General features: G+C 41.7%; 1 protein-coding gene across 2 annotated transcripts; it reads left to right on the top strand.

The window, feature by feature from the left end:
- Positions 1 to 1,817: 1,817 nt before the first annotated feature.
- On the top strand, positions 1,818 to 26,868 carry ADAM28 (ADAM metallopeptidase domain 28). 2 transcript variants are annotated; one of them, XM_054804390.1, is made up of 24 exons: positions 1,818 to 1,987; positions 4,754 to 4,851; positions 5,513 to 5,589; positions 7,429 to 7,507; positions 9,220 to 9,296; positions 10,317 to 10,512; positions 10,960 to 11,022; positions 11,437 to 11,508; positions 12,045 to 12,214; positions 12,975 to 13,059; positions 14,267 to 14,397; positions 15,247 to 15,424; positions 15,954 to 16,043; positions 16,458 to 16,653; positions 17,337 to 17,439; positions 17,993 to 18,149; positions 18,800 to 18,880; positions 19,475 to 19,553; positions 20,446 to 20,536; positions 20,893 to 20,992; positions 21,271 to 21,336; positions 21,644 to 21,721; positions 22,723 to 22,785; positions 22,884 to 26,868. In XM_054804390.1, exons 1-24 carry the CDS (start codon positions 1,936 to 1,938, stop codon positions 22,914 to 22,916), a joined length of 2,415 nt encoding a protein of 804 aa, XP_054660365.1. In that variant the 5' UTR covers positions 1,818 to 1,935; the 3' UTR covers positions 22,917 to 26,868. The 2 variants fall into 2 exon arrangements, with proteins under 2 accessions (XP_054660365.1, XP_054660366.1); XM_054804391.1 differs by lacking the exon at positions 4,754 to 4,851 and having other exon boundaries at positions 1,849 to 1,987.

The raw sequence follows: 26,868 nt of genomic DNA, 5'->3' as shown, positions 1-26,868 counted from the left end.
TGTTAGGATAGCAGGTGGGAGATTAATAGTGACCGGAGTTATGATAACATTGCTGCAGAACTCCTGGGTTCCACTCCTACCGTGGAAAAGAGGTTTGAGGGTGGTTATCAAGACTCTGGCAGACAGCTGCCCTTTTCCTCTCTCAGACCCTCTTCCTGCCACTAAATCCTGCTCCAGGGGCTCTCAAACACTTGCAGAGACCGTTCAAACCCAACGTTGCTCACGAAGAACACAGTGTTTGCACTAGCAGGCTTGGAGGCCAGACAACATCCCGTGTAAAAATGTCCTGCTTCTGCCAAAGCAGAGCAAAGCTTTCAACAGACTGGAATAAATGATTGGTAAAATGCAAGTGCTGAAGGAAGACCCAAGAGGTAAATGGCCAGAAAAGCTGCCCAGAGGGTTTGTCTGCGTATCCAGCCCAGCATCCCTCAGAGGAACCGACGCCAAAGCAACACGCGGGGGGTACGCTGCTCTCATGGGGGATGATAGGAATTCTTCTGCACTCAGCCTCCATCACCTGCACTGCTGCAAAGCAATGCCAAGGGACGTGAAGCTATCCTGCTTCTGCTCCGCAGCAGTTTACACCCATTTTAAAATCACTGTGTCTCACTGGAAATGGCTAAACAAAAGAAAGACACACAGATAATCAGGTACTCGGCTTAAAATCAAGTTTTGCTATTAAACTGCCAGTTCTACACCTAAGTTGATTATTGCAATCAGCACTGCAGATAAATTGTTATTATTAACTAGTACCATTCCATCCTTAAAGAAAGCTCAAAGCCCATTTGTTGGTAGGTCCCAATCTGTCCCGGAATGTCTGGAGATTTAGCAAAATCCAAGGGAAAAGTTTGAATTTACAATTTCAGATTTCAATGTTCAAAAAATCACAACTTTTCAACACATACCTGAGACAAAAATAATTATCCAATAACACTTACATTAGAAGTGCGAACTTTTGTTAGTTATGACAGTAACAATTCTCCTATAGAAAGGGTTTTTTATATAAATGAATATAATAAATTCATATATACCTGTGTAATGTGTATTGCTAATATAAATTTATATTCATATACTGCAGTATACATCACAAGCCATTCTCATTCTATGTACTCTGTAATACCTGTTCTAACATAGGAGAAGTTAAAACTTCCACAAAGCAGCTCTATATTCATAGCTGTGGCCCTAAGAAGCACATAGTACTAATTTATTACAACTGGCTAAGCTGATGCGATACGTCTCTAGCACAGATTTTTAGAATATTATTTGACAGATATCGCCTTGATTGCTCACTTGTCTGCATCCCCTTTTATTTAGACATTATCACATAAACATCAAGCAAACATTACTAATACGGCAGGGGCAGAAAAGTACCTACTCAGTGTGTATACTGTAGGTATGATTCACAGATACAGAATTACAGGTACCTTTACTGGTGCTCCAAGCCCTTCCCTTCCGTACAGATTAAATGGTAATCAGCAAGAACTGAAAGGCATCTTTAACACCAGCCCCGTGTACCTGTTTTACCCTAAACCTCTTGAAAACTTTCCGGTTCCTTGTGCCACCAGCGGTACTCAGTTTCTGTTGTAGCTTTTCACCAGCCAGACTATAAAAAGACAAGATTAGGACCACTCCAATCTCCCTCTTTATTTATTTTTATTTTTCCTGATGAACAGTTTTAGGGAGTTTATTTCAAAGAAATCAATATATCACAATTAACTGACATTAACCAGCAGGAACTTCCGCTTGCCGTAACACTCTGTGACTTGAAAATTGTGCAACACCTTCAGTAAACACTTCCTCATATAGAAACAAGAATAAAGCTGAACAACTCACTCCCTCTCATTCACTGCGCAAGAGAGGACTGCTCAAAGCAGACGGTCTGGGAACTCGACTTTCCCAGACCACGGAGACCACCGCCAGAGAAGTGCAACTGCAATGACTAACATACTACTACTTTCCGTTGTTTTGCTACAGTTTCTTCAACAAGGTATGGCTTGGGTTTGGGGTTTTTTTGTTTTGTTTTTTTTAATCCTTGACCAGGGTTGCTATGAATAACTTTGTACAGCTTTTATGAATTTTTAATTATTAACACGTAGATGACAAAGAACAGTGAATTAAAGCCATTGAAAAAAACGGCATTGCTGAAGTTAGGGGTGTTTGCTTTTTTCTCTTTCTATTCAAAGTAGTTATCTAAAATTCTCTAGTTAGAGAATTATTTACTTCTATAAAAACTGGCCATAGATTGCCTACAGACTCAGAACCGATTAGTTTTGTGAGCCAATTTAGAAAGTACTTCCCCTGCAAGTGAACGGACAATTTATCCAGTTGGGACAACTTATTAAACTGACAGCATTTTGGATGTAAAAAGAAATACTTTTATTTGAATTCAATCAATGACATTACCTGAATTAAAATAGTTAGCACCCTTATTATCTGTGTGATACTTCAGGTTATGAGTATTCCTATGGCTTAGCCTTAACAGACCACACTTTTTTTTTTTTTTCCACGTGCATTGTTTCTTTCAATTCATGTCAACAGGGAACAGATTTTTTCAGAGCCTGGCATGCACGAGCATGCACAGGTTTTATAGACATAATTAGACATGTAATTTGTATTCAGGCAGGTATCTTTATGAATTCATTAGGTGCACAGAATATCTGAAAATGTGTACAGTACTAATGCTTAAGGTGTCACGTATTTTGTTTCTTGATAAAACCAAACCTTCCCTGTCAATGAAATCCTCACTAATGGTTTTTCTTCCTGGTTTATGCTCTTGGATAAGTACATAATTATTTGTTCCGAGCACTTTTTCTAGCTGTTGTATGAGGCCCAAGGAATTTCTTTCCTCCTTAAACCTACTGACTCAAGACAATGCCTGAAGCAAGACAAAGACAATACACTGAGTTGATTAAAAAAAGTACCTCGAAGAAACGATTTGTTCCAGAACAAAACTAACCCGTTTTCCTCGAAATGCTGTTTGTACCACACTGCAGGGAAAGGACAAGTTTAGTTCTGAGTCTCCACTCCAATCTAGCCTGAACTTGAACCACCTGGGCTACAGCTGGCCTTGTAAAAAGAGTCTGCAACAGGGAGCGGATAGATAAAATTGGAGCACAGAACTCTGTTCCAAGAGACCCAAAATATTACTGTGATCATTACGTAAGAACGTACTTTAAGCTCATGAAGACTACGTCTGCAAAGCAAAAGATTTTTTTAAAGTCAATATAATTAGTTGCTTAAAATAAAATATAAAACATCATTGTAAATTACAGTAACAAACTTGCACTTGGTATTTGCTAACAGCGTGTGCAGGGGAGTTACTGTCTACTGTGTAATGGCTCAGCTGGTGTAAGATCACTTCTTAGGACTTACTACAATTATACCATCACACCTTTCTCTGCAGCACTCAGCTTTGTCAAGAGACAGCCAAGCTTATTCTGCAATTATTTTTGGAAAGGGTTTAATCAAATAAACCAGTTATGAAGAATTAATTTGTTTATTTTACTGGAACAATATGCATGAGGATGTGCTCTGTTGTTCTAGATATAGAAAATTACAGTAATTGGATGACTGGAGGCCCCACTCTTGTAAAACTCTGGCCTTGAGGCAGACAATTAAAATGGGAGTTGCACTCTCCCTTTGTTGTTTGTGGTTTGGGTTTTATTTTTCTTTTCTTTTTTTTTTTTTTTTTTTTTGAAATACAGGCTCTTGAGCTGAGCCCTCAAGAATTTGCCCATTCAGGTGAAATGACCTTTTGTAGGAGATTAAAGAGCTTAGGAGGCACATAAACCCTGCCCTTGCCTTGCTGGAAACCAACACATCTCTTGTACGACCCAGTTTTCTGTACACCAGCTGCTATTAACACCTTCAAATGATCAACATGTGCTGACCACCCCTGCGAGTCGTGCCACAAATTAACTTTTGTCAAGATTCACTCAGGCTCAGAAGCAGCAAACAAAAGGAAACACTTTTCATCAGCACTGTATTTCCTCAGCAAGTTCTTTATGGCCACTGCAGGCACATGACACGCCTTACAAGACAGACCAGCAAAAAGGGGTAGGCGAGTTAAGGAATCATCAGGATTCCTTACCAGCTTCAAGATTTTCCTATTTTACTATCCCCTATTATTTTACCTAGCCTCATTCGAATGCCTTCTCCAGTCCTTCTGCTGTCACAAGTTTGTAACCACCCTCAATCTGACTCGTTAGGTGAGAGCATCTAATAAAGCACTGGCACACGAATTTATGTGAGAAGACCAGCTGAAAAGCTTTCTAAAGGAGAAATCTAGGCTTGGTCCAGACTTGTGGTGAACTCTATGAGTTTATTTGCTTATCTAGAGGCAGTCTTAACTTGTACATCATCACGCGATAAGGTTTGGAGATCACTAATTTCACAGAACCGTATAAAATTAATTCAGGTCACCTGCAAAACCTTGCATGGCTCATCCAGCATGTTGGTACTTGAAAACGCTAATGGGTGCTGGGGAAAGAAATCCAAAGCGAATTGCATAAAATATTTTGACGCCTGGTAATAGCCAGGTATGTCAACTCATCTGAAATCCAGACTGTAACAAACCTCGTGTGGGGTCACGTAATGGGGTGACTGCTTCGCAGAGCAGAGGGTACGTGAGAAACGAGTGGTGCAACTGGTGAACGATTACATAGCCCAAAAGAATCAGTCTTGACAGACATCAAATATGGTGTTTAGTAAGTTAATACTGTGTTTTCATAAATATACATCTGTTTCTCCCTAGGGAGCATGAGCAAATTACCTGGAGTTGAGCAATATGAAATAGTTTATCCACGGAAATTGCACACAGTACACAAAAGAGATGTAGAAAGAAACAAAGAGGTATTAAAACACATAAATTATTTTTTTTTTTTAAATTTTTTTTTTTTTTTTTTTTTTTGCTGGGAGATGGGGAAGGCTTTCTGGAGTCAGAATACCCTTAGTTTTCAAGGGGAAGAGAGTCTGGAGCCAGACACTTGTTCTTGCAAAAGCACATGAAAGAGAAAACCTGGAAGAGTGATCCCGCGTCCGGTAAAGACGGGCTGTGAGGTGTGCTCGTGCAGTGAAGTACCTGAATCCATCAGCAGGTCTACTGTACTTGTATCTCTGCAGAGATGTAGGTTTTGATACTACTCAGATTTTTAATAGCCTATGGACATTTTAATTTGGAGTAAATGAAATCAAATGCTTAAAAGCAAGCATGTTCTTACATACTTCAAGAGAGTGTTAGGGAAGTGCTTGAATCTAAGCATCCGCTTCAGCACTTTCTCAAATATGCAGGATACGTGCTTATGATTGTAAAAATGCATTTACAAAGTTACATTTGTTCCTCTAATTAAAAAATATGAAACAGTGACCTCCTGCTTATTATATAACTGCCAGAATACTTATTTTTGGTGGGAAGAGGAGGAAAAGAATGCAGTTGGCAACTCAGAAACAGCCAGCTCATAGCGAGGCCAGAAATTGTAACAGTCCGTATTCTAACACTTAAATCTGTTTACAGACAAAATACGATGACACAATGGAGTATGGAATCAAAGCCAATGGAGAGGAAGTCATACTGCACCTACAAAAAAATAAGTAGGTTCAGTTCAACTTTTTCCTTGAGCGTTATTCCTCCCTGTAAATGGCTCTGTGGGGCATTCAGGATACAAAGGAACAGGACTTAGGCTTCTGTAAGACAGAGGTCTTTTGGTAAATACACCTTTCGACTCCACTGAAAGAAGAAAAAGGGAGAGAAAGCATCATGGCGCTATTTTGGTAATGTGAAATAACGATCCAGGCATACGACATTACCGTGATGGAATGACTTGCCTGTACTGCTAACTCTGCTCTCCCATTTATTTCCTAAATGGCTAAATCCACTGAATGTCTAATGTTTTCATATTATCTCACAAGTTTTCTGTGTCCATGGATAATCTATGGGTGATATTTATTTGTTCTATGCTGTTAGAAACTACAGAGAATAACAAGAGAAATATCCACGAAATGGGGCTGTGCTGGCTCTGTATGCTTTCAGAAAATGGAAAATAGTAATAAGAAATGCAATAATCCTTAATAATTCAGCTTCCAGCACTCCCTACCTTAACACTACCGCTGTCGGACTTTGAGTAGTCGAATATATACTGGCTTTGACAAAATGCTTTATGGAAATTGAAAGCAAGGAGAGCTTGCCTCCTCGGCTGCAGAGATCAACAGCATTTAAACAGGCCGTGCAGAGGGGACAGAGAAGCAGCGGGCTTCGCTGCGGAACAAAGGATACATGGAAAAGTCCAAAAGCGCACAGAGCAACACTAAATAAAGCAGAGCTGTGATTTTCTGCTTCCTGGCTCCATAATATTTAACATGGGATCAAACAATTTGCTTGTTTTGCTTGTACTTTTCAAATGGCTGTGTAAATACAATAGTACTATTATCAGTTCCTGTTAAATATAGGCTATAATTAACTGTTTGCCCCTGGTTTAATCTAATCTAAATATTGGGGTGAGGGGTGGGGGAATTCTAGTGTACTAAATCCCACTTTTTAAAAAGAAATGGGATTGGGGCAGTTGCCCAAACAGAAGTGAACGCAGACTTGCTTTGCTGCTAGCTTTAGTAAGACTACAGCCCTAGCTTAGCTAAGCCTCTGCTTAGTGCTCTGCCAAATAGGAGCCTGAGTGCTCAGAGCCTTGCGGGATCTGCCCTGCCATAGCAAATCACAAACGTGGATGCTAACAAGAAACCCAAAGGCACCTTTCCCAGTAGTGGCAGAAATACAGTAATTTATTCCATAGTCATGATATCCTCCTCCGAAGGTTCAGGAACATGTACGTGTAAAAAATAGACAGAAAAGAAAAATCAAGTTCAGGTAGAATAATTACAAAGATGAGAACTTGCGCTAGCAAAGTTCTAAAAGAGCTGTGAGCAAAAAAATTGGACAAATATACGTGTGATCTCCGCACAGAATCTCTGCGTGCGCGCACACGTACACATACATGTATGCACGGGCAAATGTAAAACAGGAGGCAGCTTTTCCTTGACCTAGATCTTTGCTATTTATAATCACTGGGAAGGGAACAGAACTGAACCATTTCACACTCGCTGTGGGGTGGTGGAAGTGGCTACACAAATTGGAGGCCAAAAAAGGATCAATACTGCATATGTAATTAAACATTTACTTTCAGATCTACTAGGAGATTATACCAATGAAATAAGTAGACTTTAATTGCTTTCTTATTTTAGAAATGTCCCTTTGTTTGAGTAAGGATTATGAACAAGCAGAATTCCCCACCCAGCAGCTTTGCTTCCCTAGTTTTTCGATACTAGCAATAACCTGAGTAATCAGTTGAATTCCCTAAATACTTTGTGTGCTGTGTAATTGCCTCATTTCTAGATGACTACAATTCTTTTTGAATAATAATCGCACTTGACTCTTTGCAGGCATCTATTAGCTAAAGACTATACTGAAACAGTTTATTCTGATGACGGTCGACAAATAACAACAAGTCCTCAGATCAAGGTAATAAAACCAAGGTTCCCTTCTCCCATACTTGCAGTCTTGAGGAGGTCTGTATGAGATTCACGGGTCCATGAAATAATAGCACGTATCAGACAGAAAGAAAAGACTTTAAATCAAGGTTTTAAGCCCTGTAATTTAGGAAGCCTCTGAAGGGCCAGGGAAGATGTGACTCGTGACTTTGGCAGAACCACACTGATTTACCCCTGCTGAGAATCAGACACGCAGTTTCTCTTTCAAAAAGACGACTGCGCCCAATGAACACATTTTCTGAGCCAAATCCTCTCTTTTGTCAGGAAAGGGAGTGGAGCCAGGGCCATCCCACTGCTGTCTACCTTCTGACTTTGCCCTCCTGACTTTGCTTATTCTGTGCAACTCCGTGACTTGCTTTTACACCCTAATCTCGGTGAGATCATAGATTCCAATAAAGACACATTTCCTCGCTGGCTCACATTACCACCCACGCTCACAGAAACGCACTGCAGGTTACCCCAGGTGGTTTCTCTGAGCCATGACAAATCAGTTATTCAGATCCAGACACAAAGGCAGTCACTGTAGAAGTTATTTTTTTAATTAACTGGGCACTCACAGGTCTTATCTTCAACAAAGCTCTCATCTGAAGCTTTGTGCGCAATGCCATGCTATGTGTTTTAACGCATGTAATTTGGAATACAAAGCCTAATATTTTTTGTCATGGAACAATTAGCAGGAACGGGAGGATCTTGAGCGAAATAAATGTGCATAAAGAATTCTGGGTTGGCTTTTGTTGTGGAAAAAGGTGCCATTTCTGACTGCTCCAATTATTTTCTCACTCTGAATGGATTCTGTGAAAAGCAAATAGCACCTACGCCTGGTTAAAGACAATCTCCAGCAGGCCTACTGGTGCAGCTTGCTGACTAAGGAATTCCTACTTTACTTTACTGTGATCTCAGGAGTGGTTGCAAAGGTGGAGAGTAAATCCCCACTTCTTTCTCCAGTCGTTTTCACTTTGTTGGTGCCTTTTTCACTGTAAGAAGTTGGCACATTGTGATGGAAGGACAACAAATAAACAGTAAAGTGAAACCAAACATCTCTGAGAAACAAAAAGGCACAATGCATGCAGGTTTCAGTACTCTCTTATAGGTGTCTCAAGAAATGCATTAAGGAAAATGCTATGGGTAAAGTTTTCCACAATACCTCAGTGGCTTTGAAGTCTCTTTGAACACAGAAAAGTTCGTTAGACCTTAGATCCTTAAGTCAATTAAGTAATGAAAATTTTTCCCATAATCATAAGTTTTAATATAATACACACATTTTAATCTCATTGAAGTTAATGCATTTAATTGTCGGGTTAATATTAAAGGGTGTTTCCTTGAAATTTGGCCACAATAAAACAATTTGGTATGGTCTTTAATTCAGCAGAGCACATCAGTATATGCTTAATTTTGAGCAGTGAATATGCATATTCTCATTTTCATGTACCATCGTATATTGGCCAGAGCCCACCACAACTGGATTTGTCACGGTCTGGGTCAGTCTGTGTTGAAGGATAACAATATCAGTGCCACAGCAAACATGGAAATGGTCACCAGCTTTTTTTCATTTTAAGGATCTCCTCTAACGGGAGATTTCCTCAGACAGTGTAGTTTGTCTCCTGAAATCACCAGATCTAGGCCGATCCATTGCAGTCAATGGACACGGCCCAATTTGACAACATATTTTTTCTTTCTAAACAGGATCACTGTTATTATGAAGGTTACATTCAGAACGATGCTGATTCCATAGCAAGCATCAGTACTTGCAAAGGTCTAAGGTAAGAGGGAGGTTTGGTGCCCAAAGGGTACCAATGGCAGAATATGCATGCTCTGGGAGGATAACTTTTCCAATTTAAATAGTGTCAGGATGTAAATAAGTTTACAAAAAAAAAAGGGGGGGGGGGGGGGAGAAGGGAGAAAAAAGTTACCTTCTACTTCAGTTTCAGAGTTTATAAATTGGAAGCTAAAGAAACATCTATATCAATAAATTTATATGACTAATTCCATATTAGATCCGGTCATAAATCCCAGCATTTAGTGGTGCTGACAGTGAACATTTAGGGTTGATGCCTCTAAGCTGTAGGAAGCTCCGCCGACACTTCAAGAGAAGGCTACGCTATTTTCAGCACTACAGCAGTTACAGGGTCAGGAAATTCAGGCTTTTGTATGAAAGCTCAGTTAAAAGGATCTGCTCGTTTCTAATCACTGAAGACACAGTGGTACGACATCAAATGGCAAGAGGGTGGCTGTGGAGCCTGAGATGCTGCAGCAGAACATTTTCCCAATGGTTAGTGGGGCCTTGCCAAACCCCAGACTTTCTTTGTGAACCCTTCTTGCGTATCTTGTCAAGTTTACGTATTAACACAGAATGCTTATTTTGACATTTGATGCTCAAAATGATTCAAAACTCTTAATTCCTTTCAATATTTCGGCTTTTCATCTCAATTAAAGATGAAAACATATCTTTGAATTCCCCACTGAACTGAAATTCACTTTTCAATCACCGCTAGCAAAAACCCCCCAAATTTAAATGTAATTCATTCCTAAACCAGTTTCTTTTTGACTGACAGTCTCCTACTGAGAGACTTCACCGACCGGCCAAATCTTCCAATTGACTCAGCACCTTTGATTTCTGCTTTTAAATTGTTGTAAACTCTGTCTGCGTGCTGCCAAACTATTCCATTGCATCAGTGTGTGCAATGGCCCGTATGCTTGGGCTAAATGCTGTTAGAGATAATGTTGCTATCTTGCCTCGGTCCTACGAATTCAAAAGATTACAGTCTAACTAATTTTCTTAGTGGATATTTTGAGACTCGTGGTCAGAAGTACCTCATTGAACCCCTGGGAACTTCAGACAGAGACGAACATGCGGTCTATAAATATGAGAAACTCGAACAAAAGTCCATAAAAACCTGTGGTCTAATCAATAATACCTGGGAAGAGGATTCAAATGACCCCATCAATGACATCTTCAAATCCAGCAACAGTCCAGAAGTAAGCACATAGTTAAGCAACAGTGCAGTAAGTACATATCAGAAAAGAAATTGTGGCCGTAGGAGAACTCTGTGAGTAGCACACGTCCCACTGTCTGCTGGCCTCTCCAGAAAAGAAGCGATTGCAAAGAGCGAAGCATAATCAGAGCTTAAAGAACCAGTGCAAAATCTCACAGAGCTGAGATTTCAGAGTCGCCACCTGAGTTTAGCCCTCTGCATGTACCTATAGGTGCCCACGTGCACCTTTAAACATCTAAAGACTTCTTCATACCTAGCCTCCCTTTCTTAATCCTAATAATTATTTTAATGTCTAGCCGACCTTTCATTGTCCCATTCTGAATGACTTGGCTAAAGAAATACCCTCTTAACTAATGCATGGCTGTAAAATTGCAAGGGCTGAGACTGAAACAGGCCTTTGAGAAGTCACTGAAACGTATCTTTTCTTTAGATGCAAGCATACCTGAAAGCCAAAAAGTATCTGGAAGTTTACATAGTTGCAGACAATACTTTGGTGAGTATTGAACCCATTTTTTCTCATTTGACCAGCCAGAAGTGAGCTTTCCAAAGCAGATACTGCTCATATCCCCCTGTTCCTACTACAGTTACAGCGCTACGCTTTTTTGCCATCGACTTTGGCCAGGAATAGGATTTCCTAATGTCTATTGGTTTTGAAAACCCCACCTGGAGAGGGCGAGAATTCAGAAAACACCGTGCAGCGCCTGCCCTCTTCTGGACCCTACGCACAGATACGCATTTTACAAGGGCCTGAGCATGAAACACGGTGTCCGATAAAACAGTACACTGAAAAGATCATAATAAGTAGACCGGCTGTGGTTTGCAATGCAATCTTCCGCTGGATATTTCTTTTCTGATAAATCACTTTTTTCCTCCCCTTTTCCTAACGTACTATATTTACCTTTTTTAGTACAAGAAGTATGAAAAAGATGTTAAAACCGTAAGACAAAGGATATTTGGAATAGTCAATTACATCAACACGGTAAGAGTAAACACAGCAGAGCAAAACCAAAATAGGAGTGATTTATCTTTTTTTTTCCTTTTGCAAACATCATGAATTTTCACTATTACATGTAGGAAAGAATTAAAACTGAACTTCATTTTAATTTATGAAACAAATTTAACACATCTGTCCATATCATCCTGTTCTTTGCCTTCAGATATGAGATATCTATAAAGTCAGATTTATACCATATTTTCTTAACACTCGTTGAAGTGAATGATTGAAATCCTTCAAAAAGAATGAAGTGATTCTCAATTCTTGATGCCTTTTGCAAGTCAAATTTCTTCAAAAATACTGCTGGGATTTTCAAGTATTTCAAAGGCTTAAATGTGGGGAAAATAAGATTTCATGTTTTGTTTGGGTTTTTGTTGCAACTGCAAAGCGTGGAAAAGCTTAAGTCAGGCTTGGAGCAGATTATATCGCAAGTGACAAAAGTGAACCAATTACCAGGGTGTTTGTTCAGAAGTCATCATACCATACTTCATTTTTACAGCAACACTGCTTCTCTGCTGCAGGTTTATAAGGCCATAAATATCTACGTGGCTTTAATTGGCCTGGAAATCTGGACAGACGGTGATAAATGCCTCCTGAGTCACGCTGCAGGATTCACTCTGGACAGTTTCTCAAAGTGGCGTCTATCAGATTTATTAAAGAGGAAAAGAAACGATAATGCTCAGCTAATCACGTGTGTATCATTCTGCTTCCTATTTGCATTTCCAAGTACGTTAAAAGAATTTGTCCTTTAACAATTGGTCCTCAACCCATCAGAGATGCTGTCTATACTGAACCGGGTTTCATGTTTTCCAATACAGGGTTGTACTAATTCTAGGACAGAGACACACATAGGATCTCTTTTCTTGCCTTTATTTTCTTCATGGAGCACGATCACCTGCTCTGACATAGCAGCTAATCTTTTTATCTGAATCCCTGCAAAAACAGGCAATGTGGACTTTTGCTACATCTCAGTCTCTGCTTTTCCCCGCTCTGGTCACAGAACAGTTGAGTGTCCCGAAGACTCCAGCGTAGTCTAACAGCCTAAGGAGCCATGACATGAAGTTTAACGGCTGGGAAATGCAGGTTGCCAAACTAAACCAGCACTCACTTCACTATTCTGGCTCATGTTCAATGGCCCCGATTCATCCAAGCATTTTGCTACGTTTAGAGCACTTCATCAAACTCTTTACGCTCAAACAGATGCTTTAAGTCTGATGAACTGCAACGTAATTTAAATAAAAATTTAAGATGAAAAGTGTATTCAATTGTTTTCTGATTTGCAGCGATCTTAAGCATGTCCTCAAACACTGTATTAAATCAGGGATGCAAACCAGTGCTGGAAATGAGGACATGCTTAGAGCCCTCAGCCTGGTTAATAAAGCAGACCTGACTTCAGATCTGCTTCCTGCTCCCATCACTGCATTTCACTCTGCCTTTCTTCTTCCTTACAGAGGCTATGACTTTGAGGGGACAACGATTGGATTAGCCTTTCTAAAATCCATATGCAGTGATATATACTCTGCAGGTATTATTCAGGTCTGATTAATTTTTATTTATTTTTTAAAGGCTTTTCTATGGTTTTTACTCAATCAGCAAAGAAAGTTTATGAAAATTATTGGGTGTACAACACTTTCAGTTCTCTCTCTGGTTCATATCATTACTTTATTACACTGCAGAAATTCACAGTCAGAGATTTTATTTTAAATGAAGCGCAGAGGGTAGAGAAAGCACACACAAAGCACGGTATCTGCGTTGTCTAAATGCCAACATCAAACTCAGACACCCGCATTTGGTGTATCAGCCTCCAACAGAGCTAGAGGAGAGAAATATAAGTGATTTTTTGCTTCTACCTTAAGGTTTCCTGTTTTGAATGGGGAATTGGTTCTGGCTGTCAAAACGCATAACATCAGTTTAGCCACTTAACTACAGCTGCCTAAACTACTGTACTTAAACTTCAGCCTAAACAGGAACACAGATCCAAAACTTTACCAACACCACCAGGATCCCAACTGTTGCACCCAGCTCCAGGGCTTGTTAGTAAGAGGAATAATCCACACGAAATTCCAGCTTTCCCACATCACAAGGAAATCCCAGGATGATCGTAAAAGCGGAATGCTTTTCAAGGTGTGGGGATGCACTTTGTAGCAGCGTGATTGCAATGCCACGCTGGGAAGAGTACCATCAGTACACTCTCTTGTACTCTATGCGTTTCCGCTACCACCTGCTATTTATACATCTGGATTTCACTGAAAAAAGCAGGGCTTTTCCTTTCCTGCCTCCTGCCAAGCAGCAGCAAACACCAAGCTAAGAGGAAGGATGGAGCACAGCATCTGCCTGTCCTTTCTGTGCGCACACACAACGCTGTACACAACAGTTTCCTCGATGTAATGAGTAATAATTATATCGCACCCACATAATTACCCTAAGCACAGAGACAGCTATCCAGAGAGGATTAAGAGTTTCAGATGCTCAGTTCCCTTTAACACCCAGTTGTTATTTGGCAGCCAAACTGCCTCATGTTTATTTAAAAACCAATTATACCAATTTACTCATGTTCGTTAGTGGTATCATCTCATTCCTGTTACAATATAATCCAGCATAAACTGTGGAAGAGATGCATGCGTGGATTGAACAACATATAAATCCTTACGTATTGTCCTATTTCTTAGCCATGTAGATTCCCTGATGTTCCTACTCGTTCTAAAACACTCGTAGAAACAATAGCTTGTTCTTATCTTTACAGGATCATAACAGAAATGAAATTGCAGTTGCAGCTACGATGGCACACGAGATGGGACACAACCTTGGCATGAGTCACGACACCAGTGCCTGCACGTGTAGTGCTAAAGTTTGCATCATGACAGACACCGTCAGGTAGGAGTTTGGATAAAAAGGCGAGGGTGTTAATGCACGGGGCAGTTCAAGGTGGGCTTTGGACAAGCTGCCAGTTTCCAAAATGGAGTAGTAATTATTTTTGTCCTCTAAGATTATTCCATTCAAATTATATAAAAAGAAGAGAAAAATGAAGACAATCCAGGTCTTTCTAAGATATTCCCAGACAGATACCCCCCCAAAAAAAACCCAAACCAAAACAAAAAGAACCCAAAGAAACAAACCAACCCTAGTCGCTTTTGGATAAAATTAGCTTTGCACATGTGGTTGGAGCCTTCACATGACACCATAAATCATTTCTTCCTTACAACGATGACAGCATGAAACTGCTGTGGTGTCTCAGATGGCAGAGCTTCCCCAAGTTTTAGCTGAAGTATATTTTTGTTCTCTATCTTGAAGATGTCTCCTGTGAAAACTGCACAATGTGCTTGCACCTTCAATAAACACCCATGAGATAGGAATTTAGTTCAATTTTCATCTTTAGTTGAACACCCTAAGCCTCTGCTGGACAGCCCAGTGGAAAACTCCTAAAGCCTGAAGCATCCAGGCACAAGCTGTGTAGATGAGGCTTAAATCCCTGAGATGTGGGGTTTACTATATGCAGTGTTTACATTTAGTACATTATTTTTTTCTGATCTGTTTGTTTCTACCTTTTTTTTTCCCCTGCTATAAGTAGGAGATAGCCACTGTATTTATTAATATATATATTGTAAGAATGGTTGCACCCAGAAGTCTGGGGGATGATCACTTGTTTAATTTCTCTTGTAAAGGGTATTGCTTTTCCCTGCCTATGCTGGTCCTAATGTAAACCCTCCTGCTTTCTCAATGTAGTTCGATCATCCCCAAGAAATTCAGTTCTTGCAGCCTCCAAAGTTTTGAGAAATACATGTTGAGTGACATGCCAAAATGCTTAACTAACGTCCCAGATATAAGCAGCATCATAGCACCTCCATCCTGCGGAAATGGCTTTGTGGAAAAAGGAGAGGAATGCGACTGCGGTACTCCCGAGGTATCTGCATAACCGGGAATAAAACAACACTTGGAAGAGGCAAAGAGTTTCATTCAAGCTGTACAGTAACTAGTTTCCGTTAGTTTCCCAGATAGCCAGTTCAAAGCTAGCTGAAATATTTCTGTAGAAACTATAGTCATCAAATTGCTGATCTGCAATGTAGTCACCCCTATAAGGGGCACGCCAAATGGTGAGAAAGATGACTGCATGGTTTGTCCTGCCGTGTTGACAGAGGAACTGAGAATGAGGAAAAGCCACACATACAAAACCATCTCAGCAGAAATAAGCAAGTTCCTCCGCAACTTCTCTTAGCACTTTCATAATCAGACACACTTTGTATTCTTTATGCGCTCACTCAATGGCTGGCACGGCTTCTAGCAAAAATGGTTTTCAGAAAAGCAGAGTGCAGGTCCAAGATGTCCTTCCCTCCCTGCGTAACCAAGCGCAGGATGGTTCGCTGAGAAAGGGGTAGGGAAGGGACCAAACCCCGAAGCAGGTACCAGAGCTCTGACTGCTGATTCTGTCACAGGAGTGCACAAACAACTGCTGCGACCCAGAGACGTGCAAACTGAGAGCAGGTTCCATGTGTGCACACGGAGAGTGCTGTGAAAATTGCCAAGTAAGGCTTTGAATCTCTACCTTCTCATATTTTCCAAGTTTGGGGTTTTTTGCCCATGAGAAAGCAGCAATACACCTTTCAAAAGAACCAATCCTCTTCACTTGTAATTACTGACATAGCACTGTATCCATCCCAAACTACACCACAACTATCAACTCACTCAGTCTTTCAACATCCTGGAAAAATGAGCATTTCGATTACCCATTTTTCTCCTGGAAAGAAAAACTTGAAGCACAAGCAGGCCAAAATCTTGTCAACTGACATAACCAACTTTAAATTAGATACAGATCTGGCCCCTCATGCAACTTGTAGAATGAGATTTGTCTCCCCTCGTTTTAGCCCTCTAGTTCAGCGTCAGTTTTAAAAAGCACGGCAGAGCGGTGTATTAAGTGCGGCATTGCTCTCTCCCTTAAGTATAAGAAGTCAGGAGCTGTTTGCCGAGCAGTTAAGCACGACTGCGACCTGGCTGAGATGTGCACCGGCTTTTCTGCAAAGTGCCCAGCGGATCGATTCCGTGTGAACGGACATCCCTGCAACTACGGCGAAGGCTATTGCTACATGGGAAACTGTCCCACCCGAGAAAACCAGTGCAAAGCTGCTTTCGGACCACGTGAGTACAAGTTGGCATTGAAGAGTAAGGTTGTCTGGGTCAAAGGAGAGGGACAGAGATAGGCTTTGCCTGCTAGCACATCAAAGACCTTTTGTAAATCAGGAACAGAGTAGCTATATAAGTGAGTTCTAGTTCGCAGCATATACTTTGTTGTTATTTTTATATTTACACTGTGAGTGAATATACTCACGTGAGCTGAAGCTCAGAGCATACAAGGCAATGTATTTCTAGAGAAATGGGAAGTGGTAAGCACAGTCCTCTGTCACACAATGCTTTTAAGACAACTTTGGAAAGGAGCTGGATGAGTATTCTTTGTTTGATAGAAAAGGAAGTGTCTGTATTTCAAATTAATGTCCAAATTTGGCATGCCTTTATGTTCCTGGAGGTGTGTGGTGGTTTACCTTCTTCCCAGTCCTAAACCATCCCCAGTTCTGACTATGTCCCTTCTCCTAGGCAAGGTCTATAGGTTTGTACTGGACAGAGAGCGAACACGCAGGAAAGGTTCCGTGTGTACACAGTAACATTGCAGAATTAATGCACAAAGTGCCAGAGAGAGCCATTTAGGCCCATGGGCAACTTCACTGGGAAAGGCTGTTTCCTAAATAGGTAAAGGAACAGGAATATTATTAGTTTTCACAGGCAGAGAACCTAAACTAATCCCATTGCATTTTCCTCTTTCACAGAGGCTACTGACGGCGCAGCTTCCTGTTACCGGATGAACGAGAAAGGGGTATATTATGGATACTGCAGAAAAGAAAAAGGTAGTCACGTCCCGTGTAAAAAAAAGTAAGCACTGTGTTACAGAATTTGCTGGGATTTGGGAAGACAGACCATTCCTGTTCAAATTAAGAGGCAGAAGCAAAGAGCAAATCATTTTAGATGGCATTTGTCCCTTCATGTTCAGTGTGAATATTGTGGTAAAGGCAGTTCTGAGAAAGCTAGTTTCCAAATCTTGAGATCAGTCTGAGAAACGTGTGTGCATATATATGTACAAGCCTGCTTGTGAGGATGTCTGTGTGTGTGTGCATGTGCAGGTAAGTACAGGGAAGGGATCTTTGGGTGGGAAACCTCGGGTGAGCCTCAGAAGTTGAGGACAGGTCGGTTAAATACTCATTTCTGCAAATTATTGTGTGCTCCCTAACAAACTCCAGAGGAATTAAGAACCTGCCACCTTCCACTGACAAACTGACCTGAAAACACCACAAGCCAAAATTCCTTTCTGCAGCTATTTCTTTTGCGTTCCTGTACGGACACAACAAATTCAAGCTGGAGGGGAGACCAGCTCAGGTAGTTTTGCTGTGCCACGTCATTGTTCTAGCAGCTCTCGTTCTCCTTCCAGAGACGTCATGTGTGGAAAGTTGTTCTGTACTGGGGGGGCAGAGATGCCTCGGGATGGGAGTCTGGTGACTTTTGAGTCCTGCAAAGCAAGTTTTCCTAGAAACGGAGAAGCAGATGCAGGGATGATTCTAGATGGAACGAAGTGCGGGAATGGGATGGTTAGTAGAGAAAAGCCTTTCTCCTTGTTTTTCCCCCTCTTTCAGTCTTGCTTGTATCGTTAGCTCTTCCACCAGACAAGAAAGATTTTAAACAGGGAAGACCGAAGCAGACACTAAGCTTCTGCTGATGCGATTTGCCATACCTTCTGCCTTACACCGATCACAAATCAGTAGCAAAGCAGACAGGAACTGCTGTCGTTCTGATTTCCTTATGCTTGACTGCTGTCTTATTATTTTTCTCTGACACAAATACACATGGCAGTAGAAACATACCTTTGTATGAAGGGTTACAAGATCGTACATATATTGCTATTTTGCATTATTTCCATAGTGGATATGCGAGGCATCACTGAGCACTGTGCCCAATTTCTTTGCTATCTATTTCTACTTGGGGGGGGAGGCTGAAGGATTAAAGAGGAGTGGAAAGCAGTGATGTCTGCACACCTTTGTCACTCTCCTTTGCTATAAAATACCCAAAGGTCGAACAAAAAGTTATATCCACATATCAAACTCCTAATATAGGGTAAGTGATTTGCAGACATGTTTCTATGCCTCCTTTTACTCTCCACCACTTTACCCAGTATCGTATGAGCTCTGCGTGTTCTGAAAGCTGTAACGCAGTTTGGTAACATTTGCCCTGTACGTTTCAGGTGTGCAGCAATGGAGAATGTGTTTATGCTGAAGATATCTTTAGATCAACCAACTGCTCTGCCAAGTGTAGCGGACATGCTGTAAGATATGGGCATTTGATGCTATTAACCTAAAAAACCAAGAAAATTATGGATATCGGTGACAGACCTTATTGCTGACAGTATTTAAGTCTTTGGGATAGGAATTTTCAAAAGCTGGGGTCAGAAGCTTCCTGTATTTTTATGAAAGCAAATCTAAGCTGACACAGCATCAATATTTTTGCTAAGGAGATCACAGGAGATGGACACAGATTCTGTGTCCGGCCCTGCCTCTGAGCCACAGTATCACAGCTATTCTCTTTCAGGTCATCTTCTGTTTTGGAAAGGTAATTGTGCTCATCTTACGTGAGCATTCGGAGACCTACAGATGCAAAGACTAACTCTGCTGCTTTGTGCCTGTGGCTTTCACTGCAGAAACACCTGCAAAGGCACATGAGAGCAGTCGGGTCTGTCCTTTACTGTGCAGAACTGCTACTCTCTGTGCTAAATTTCAGTCCAAGTGAAATGAGAGGGGGTTCCAGACCTAACGTCAATAAGCTGCTCAGGGCCCTGACCCAGAGCCACTGAAACTTGATGACACCACAGCTTCACTCATATTTCCAACCTGAAGATACTCCTGGCTTTGTGCTTCCCTAGGTGTGTGACCATGAGTTGCAATGCCAGTGTGAAGAAGGATGGGCCCCACCAACCTGCGGCAGCTCCTCAGCAGTTACCAGTAAGTGCTGTGTGGCCTCACACCGCGTACAGTCAGCTGCTGGCTGAAGCGAGCTGCTTCAACCCCAGTGAAACCTGCACTGGGTGCCAGACTGTGTCTTTGCAAATATTGCATAGCTAGGTCTCTGATTTTATCTTTAAGTTGCTGCAGCTTGTATGAACGACTAGAGCAAGCTATTTTTTCTTTCTAACCTAACAGAAGCGATACACCCAGGCGATTTAGAGTAGCAGGCTTTTTTCCTTTCTCCATCCTCAGATAACGAGCACACCATTTTAGCTCACTGTCAAATCTGAGTGGAGGCCAGCTCCCCGAGGTTTTGCTGTGATGGAGGCGGGCAAGTTCATTTCTTTGTCATCTGCACGGAGCTGGCCTTTAACTGATCTACTTCTGAGGGAAAATACTTCGTGTACAGATTCCCACGTGTTTGGGGGGAAAAAAAATAATTAAGCCTTTGTTATCAGATATGTTTGTCCTCCCTCTGCACTCACTAGAGCTCTCGACATCGTGGCTGGCTTGAGGCTTTAGAATAGCTGTGTTGAAGGGAAACTGTGAAGCCTTACTTGTGTACAAAGCCAAAGGCCTGCGCCCAGTTTTGAATACTACCCTTTGAGAAAGAGGAATGACAATGACATGGTCTTTGAGGATGGATGCAAAGGGCTAGGTTTGCTTAGCCAAAGGACAGCTCAGGCAATAACCACAGCCTTCAAATATGGCAAAAAAGGCAGGAATGCATTCCTTTCCATCACTATTTGTGAGGAGAAGCAGCCATAAGCTTGAGCAATAGTGAGGACAAATGTGAAAAAAATTAGTTTGCCAACGGTCGTGATGGGAAACTGCTTAGCAATAGTGGATCTTGTAAGAAATAGCAACTTGTGTTCTCTCTCCCTGACAGGCGTCGCTATTGTTGCCGGTGTGCTGATTGTCCTTGCTGTCACAACAATTGCAGCAGTGTTACTTAGCCGCTTCCGAGTACTCAGGAAGAGGTAAAATGCTTACCCCCACTGAGGAAAAAAACCCCCTAAAGCCAAGCAGCTTCTGGATAGGTGTTAAGTTGGGGTTTTCAAAGGGGGTGGAAAGAATTAGACACTGGAAAGCCAAGGAAGTTGGTCCATGACCTTTGTGGAACCGTTTCAGAAATCCCAGAGTTGAGAGAGTACTGAAGACCTGAAACTATAGTCCTCCAGATTAATCCTAAATAATTAAAATAAGGGGAGAAAGAAAGAAATAAAGGATATGGCTACATAACACACCAATAGGATTAAGGCAGGGATTCAACTTCAGTGGGTTTTTTTTACTTCAGTCAGGGTAAGATTTACAGTTATATGTAATATTTGCATAGCTGCCAGACCAGAAGGGGACCTGGAGCCACAAACCAAGTCTTTGTGGATCAAGAAGAAAGATGCAGAGAACACCCTGTCCTGGAGGTACCTGCCCAGAAGGTAAGAGCAGGGAGGCACTGGGTCAGCTATAGCCTCCCTGGGACTGTAACTGAGGTGTCAAAACATTAAAACTCACCAGCCAAAATGTGCTACATTTCCATGAGGGCTTCAAAATGCTTGTCTAGGCTAAGAGGACAGTACTGTGAATCCCAGCACGAGGAGGGAGTGGGGAAAGCACATGGCACTAAGTCCTCAAGTAATCTGTCTGCAGTAAAGGAGCGTGCAAAGATAATGCACGAGAGAAGGGGTCCATCCAGTTATCTGTTCCCTGTTTTCAGATGAACGATAAGAAACTTCTCCTTCCCGTACCCCCGCTGCAGGAGAACAAACCACAGCTCCGGAGTGTAAGTACTTCTAGAGAACTTCTTTGCATTCGTGGTGGCTGTGGGGCAGACAGCACATACCAGTTCACACCATGGCAGAGACCCGTGCTGACAATCTGATCCCAAAGGCTGGGGAAATCACTGCAGGTTCTCTCAGGGCCAGATAGCATAAAGCATCCCTGCGTCTGAAATAAATGCATCCTTTTACACATATTAATGGACTTTTTATATAGAACACAAGCCTGCACGTTCTCATGGGAACATGTGGATGCACACATATGCAATACATATATAGGGTCAATATGTTTTACATTCTTTTCTTTTACAGCCCGTCATAAGGCCAAAAGGTCCTCCACCTCCTGTTCCTTCTACCAAACCAACCCCTTCTCACCCAGAAGAGATTTTTGTAAGTATAACCCTCCAACTTTTCACATCTTTCATCTGAGTTGCAGGTGACTATCAGATGCCAATTAGTATTTTCAGTTTCTGACTATGATTAAAAAAAATAAATCACATTCGAACCACCTATTCTTTAGGGTAGGAATCAGCTTTTTTGCCATGTAACCCTGAACTGCACAAGACACTCTTAATCTGCTCCTAGGAGTCCTATGCCATCACAAGCACATCTCATTAGCAATAGTACCTGGAGTCCAAACCAACAGGGATTTGAGGTGTAAACATAACGCAGATGACGAGCATCTTTGCTACTACAGATGTCAGCAATGGTCCCTGTATTGTGGGGATCTGGTAGTCTCTAAAGATGCCACCTGTGAGGGGATCTCCATCAATGTGCATATGTGTATATTTTGAATTCTTAAAAAAAAATTTGGAAACTGGAAGAATATGGATATTTGCCATTAATAAACCCAAAGCATCCTATTTAAACAAAAATGCCTCCCTCAAATATTTACCATCTCAGCATTTGAGCCCCCTGACCACCTGATACAAAAGCATAGATTCTATCTTCACACAGGCAACATAATTTCAGGGTGCTGTCTGCATAAAGAATAATGGATCAGGACTAAATAAAAAAATAATAACCCCCCACATATCAGCTTGATTATAAAAACATATTTAAATCCCACTGTCTTTAGAGACGCTTTCCTCAACACGCAGCTTTAGCTTCCTAAGCAGTCTATTTGAGCAGGGATACTCGATACAGATGAATTTACACACTGAGAATAGCTCAGTGATCTTCAGAAACAGGAGATCTATACCCCCTGTGTATTTATATTATTGTGCCTTCTTCTGTGTGGACAGGTTAATCTAATTCACCCTTAGCTTTTCCACTAGGAAAATGCTGTAGTAAATACGTGAGATAAAGTAGCAGCAGCTGAGGTCTGCAGGGGTTCTGCAGCTGCTCAGACAGGAAATCCTGATGACATCTAAACTACATTTTTGTTATAGGCACCAGAGAGAAAACCTGCTCATCTCCCAGTTCCCAAAGGCAAACCTCCACCTCCACCAAAGGTAACCTGCGTTCAAATGTGAATAGCAATTCTTTTGGGATGTAATTCATTGAAACTGCACCAGGCACATTTTGATTTAACTCTTTCTTTTCCACGTAGGCTCTAAAACCTCCAATTAATCCCAGAGTATGAAGCTTCTGAAGAAGGGCTGATTAAGATACCTGAAATTTTCAGGGACAATTTGCTTGTCCCTTGATTCCTCCACTTTTGGCAAAGGCAACCAAGATAGTCTTCCTGTTCTCTTTAAAAAAGGAACAACTGACTGCTAGCTGCTTTGAAAGAAAAAGTTTGGTTTTCAGACAGCGAGAAACTCTTTGGTGATGACATCAAGCTACTGTCCAAAAGGAAACGAAGCAGAATCACGGCTTGCACTGAGGTGTAGACTGGGAGTAAGTTATGAAAGCTGCTCAAGACATCCTAACTCCTAGGCCAGCACCGCCAGATGTGGCTGCACTGGGACGCCCTGCATCTGCACTGCTTTTGGGGTACAGACCTGAGAAGATCAGCGAAAGTACAGCTACTAAATATGTAAATTGTAAACTTTTTGCTACATTTCTGGATCTCTTCAGCAACAGAGTAGATCTCCTACATGTGCAAGTTGCAAGTTCTGGAGAAGCAAAAAACCTTCCTGCCCTTTGGAGAAAAGTTTGTGTCCTTAAGGCCTGACCCAGCCTTGGAATAGTAAGATTACACACTGGAAACACACTTATTCTAGAAAGATCCTTTTGGATCAGATTCTCTCATGAATGCTTAGATTACCTCTTACACAAGATTCCTCTGTTGTGTAGGTAGAACTGGAGGTACTCTCAAAAGCAAAGCACGCAGGAGTCAAGCCACTTGCTGCCTGCAAGTGCTCCCAGAGCTGAGGCGGTGCCAGTTTAAAAAGAGCTCCAGCTGCCACCATTGAACTTGGACAGAAAAACTCAGAAAAGCACAGTCAACAAAATCCTTAATCATTTATTTCATTTGCCCCTCAGCTCCAGAAATATCAGAGTATTTCTCCCTTCCAGGATATACACACCTTGGTGTTTGTGTTTAATTGCTCTTGCACCGGGGTGTGTTATTGTAAAGTTGCTAATGAGAACTAGGCTGGGCACAGGGGTTTGTTATTGTGGGACAGCATCACAGCGCGAGGCTTTGCACACTGGGTTATTACTGAGGGGTTCTTCATTCGTTCTGGCCTGTTGGCATCAGCACTGTTGACACTATTGGCCTGCTGGCATGGATCTGCACGATGCTGTTGGCATTGATGTTAATAATACTGCGAGGGTGCTGGCACCGATGCTATTGTTACTGTTGGCACTGAGATTATTCATGTGGTTGGCATCAATATTTTTAAGTTAAAGCACACAGAAATGTTTTTCAAGGAACAAAAATTTTACCAGGAAAAAAAAAAAAAAAAAGGAGAGAGAAACAAAATTGCCCTGGACCCAAAGTACTCAAGATTTTATAGAGGTTCCAGTTTGAACTGGATTTGGGTTTGGATCAGGATCAAAATCAGAGCACACATCCAAATCGATTACACTGGGGCTCAGGAAGGCAGTTTCCAGCCCTTGGGCATAGTGGCTTTGCTAGAGAAGACCACATGGCTGCCAAACTGCCAAAACACGATCTGGGCCCTCGGGCCAGCACTGTGCACACTCACCTTTACCTGTACTTAGTTCTGCCCAGGGCCTGTTAGGGCTTTTTTAAGCCCGATCCTCAAAGGGCTGGAAACCTTCTATACAAGTTTGTGAACCAGCTCACACCTGCTGAAAACCTGATCCACGTAATCCTGTTCGGATACTGAGCACATAACTGTACAGTTACTTTTCCAATGCACAGCCTTGTTATTTACAGTGACCGTTACTGCAGCTGCACACTGCAGATCCATCGTCTCTGATACAGAAATACGTATAAAAAACCATTTCTCCTTTTGGGCTAGGCTTGCTTTGAGGTTGCCAATCAAGTACTGTATGCTCTGCAAAACACAGATGTGATGAAATTACGGTTTGAGGAATGAGGTGGGGTTTTTGTTTTAGAATAGATTTTGTTGGAAGATAATTGCTTTCTTCCGCTTTGGATAATTACTTCTTTATTTGAGTCAGAAATGGATTTTAATCTATCTGTATTTGACTACGGTGTAAAGATTCAGAACTTATTTTTTATGAACTGTAATTAATGTATTTACAAAGATTTCTGTATTAGAAGTATTCCATATAAACTGGAGATAGTTGTTTTGTTTTTTAAAGATCATCATTTGCACCTGAAACACATGACAATAGTGTAAAGTAGGATGATTTATAACATTGCCAAATCCCTAAACATTGGGACCAAAAAAAGATCATTCACATGTATTGCCAAACCCTGCCAAGTTAGCCAGTAAAGCTGAATTAAATACTATAATAAGCGTCAACAAGATACTACATCACAACTTTTCTGCCACATTAAGATGTACTTCTTCATGGTTTCCAACCTCTTCTACTTTGTGAGCACTCGAGAATTTTCCAAGGATATAGAGATTTGAAGCAAGCTAAAGTCTTGAGACTTTTCTTAATTACCTTTTTAAGATCCACCTCCCAAACCATACAGCTTAGGCTTACTTTCTCCTGCAGAAAGCAGCACTCTGTCTGACCTGGATGGGTTCAAACCTCCTTAATAGCTGAACACATTCAGTAAGCAAAGCCTGCACCCCAGCACCCCAGCAGGGTGCGAGTGCTGTGCTCAGACCAAGCATCCATCTTCAGCAGTCGCTTGCAGTAGAAACCTAAGAAAAATATGACAGAGCACACACCTATAGCAGTTTGTGATTTACAGCTTTTCACGGCCCCAGCATCCATAGGACAGGTGACAGTATCTCCTGCCACGGAGATGTGGACAACACGTTCTGTTGTTCCAGCCAGGCCTCGCACAAAAGGGCTCCTTTGTAGGTACAATCTATTGTTCCGTTATGCAAACGTGACATCTACCGTTAAAAAGCCTCTACTGCAAGAGGAAAGCGAACCCAAAAAAACCAAAGACATCTTCAGCACTCCACTGTCAAGAGCCTGCAGTATGTAACCCCACAGGACTGGTACATCACCAGGAGCATTTCTCTCTGCGGTCTCACGCTTTTCACCGAATTGCAATAGTTTGATCCGGGTCCAGCTGTCCCCTTATTCCTGGTGCAGGGTCCCTGCTCAGCACGATTTGCCACTCACACACGGCAGAGCAGAGCAGCAAGCCCACCTGCTGGCATCGGATGGGAAGATACCGAAGGGATTCTGGCACAGCCCAATCACCACCAGTGAACTGGCTCTGACCAAATTTGCATTTGCAGTGCAGGAGCCATGTGCCAGACCCTTCTTTTTCTCCCAGTCCAAAAGCAAAGCAGTTTACCACTAGTTTTCAGTTGGGTTTTTTGTTTGTTTGGTTTTGTTTCTTTTTTAAGTATTAGTGAGCATTCCACTCCTCCATCTCCCCTTACTCCATGGGAAGACAAAAATGTGGGGTTTTTTCCTGTTTCTTTTCAATCTCTGAATTTACTACCCTCTTTCACCCCTCTTTTCCCTCCCTTCATGTGTTTCTGTGTGATGGTGCTACCAAGAGAAAGCAAACCTTTTGCTCTTTGCACCCTCAATCTTCACTGTGAACACTTTTGGGGGGTTCTTGAAAATAAGGCACACACGCTGGACCATCACAACAGACCAATTTCCTCAGTAGTTCCTATCTGGCCCTCTGAATTGTCCACTTTGCTGTGCAAATTCAACACTGGCCATTAGATGGCAATGGGGCATGGAAAAGAAGTTTCTCTTGCTTGCTATCAGATGACTGCTATCACCTCAAACGAATCAATTCTGAATTTACTGCATCCTCTGACCTTGGGCTATAGATTCGGGAGACATTAACAAGGACGCGCCACCAGCCAGGAAGAGTGGGGAGATTGGAGCACATTCAGATTTTCAGACACAGAGGCACCAGACAACTAATAAATAGGCTGAACCCAACCCTTCAAACATGACACCATAGACAGTACATGCTGTAAGCTCTACACAGCAAGAGGCAGTCCTAATTGATTCAAGGTTTACTGACCAGAAAACAAAATGTTGTCCTACCAGCCCTTATC

The sequence above is a fragment of the Grus americana genome, chromosome 26, assembly GCF_028858705.1.
Source record: "Grus americana isolate bGruAme1 chromosome 26, bGruAme1.mat, whole genome shotgun sequence".
Lineage (NCBI taxonomy): Eukaryota > Metazoa > Chordata > Aves > Gruiformes > Gruidae > Grus > Grus americana.
The sequence above is the reverse complement of the archived record's forward strand: the minus strand, read 5'-3'. Positions and strand labels throughout refer to the sequence as shown.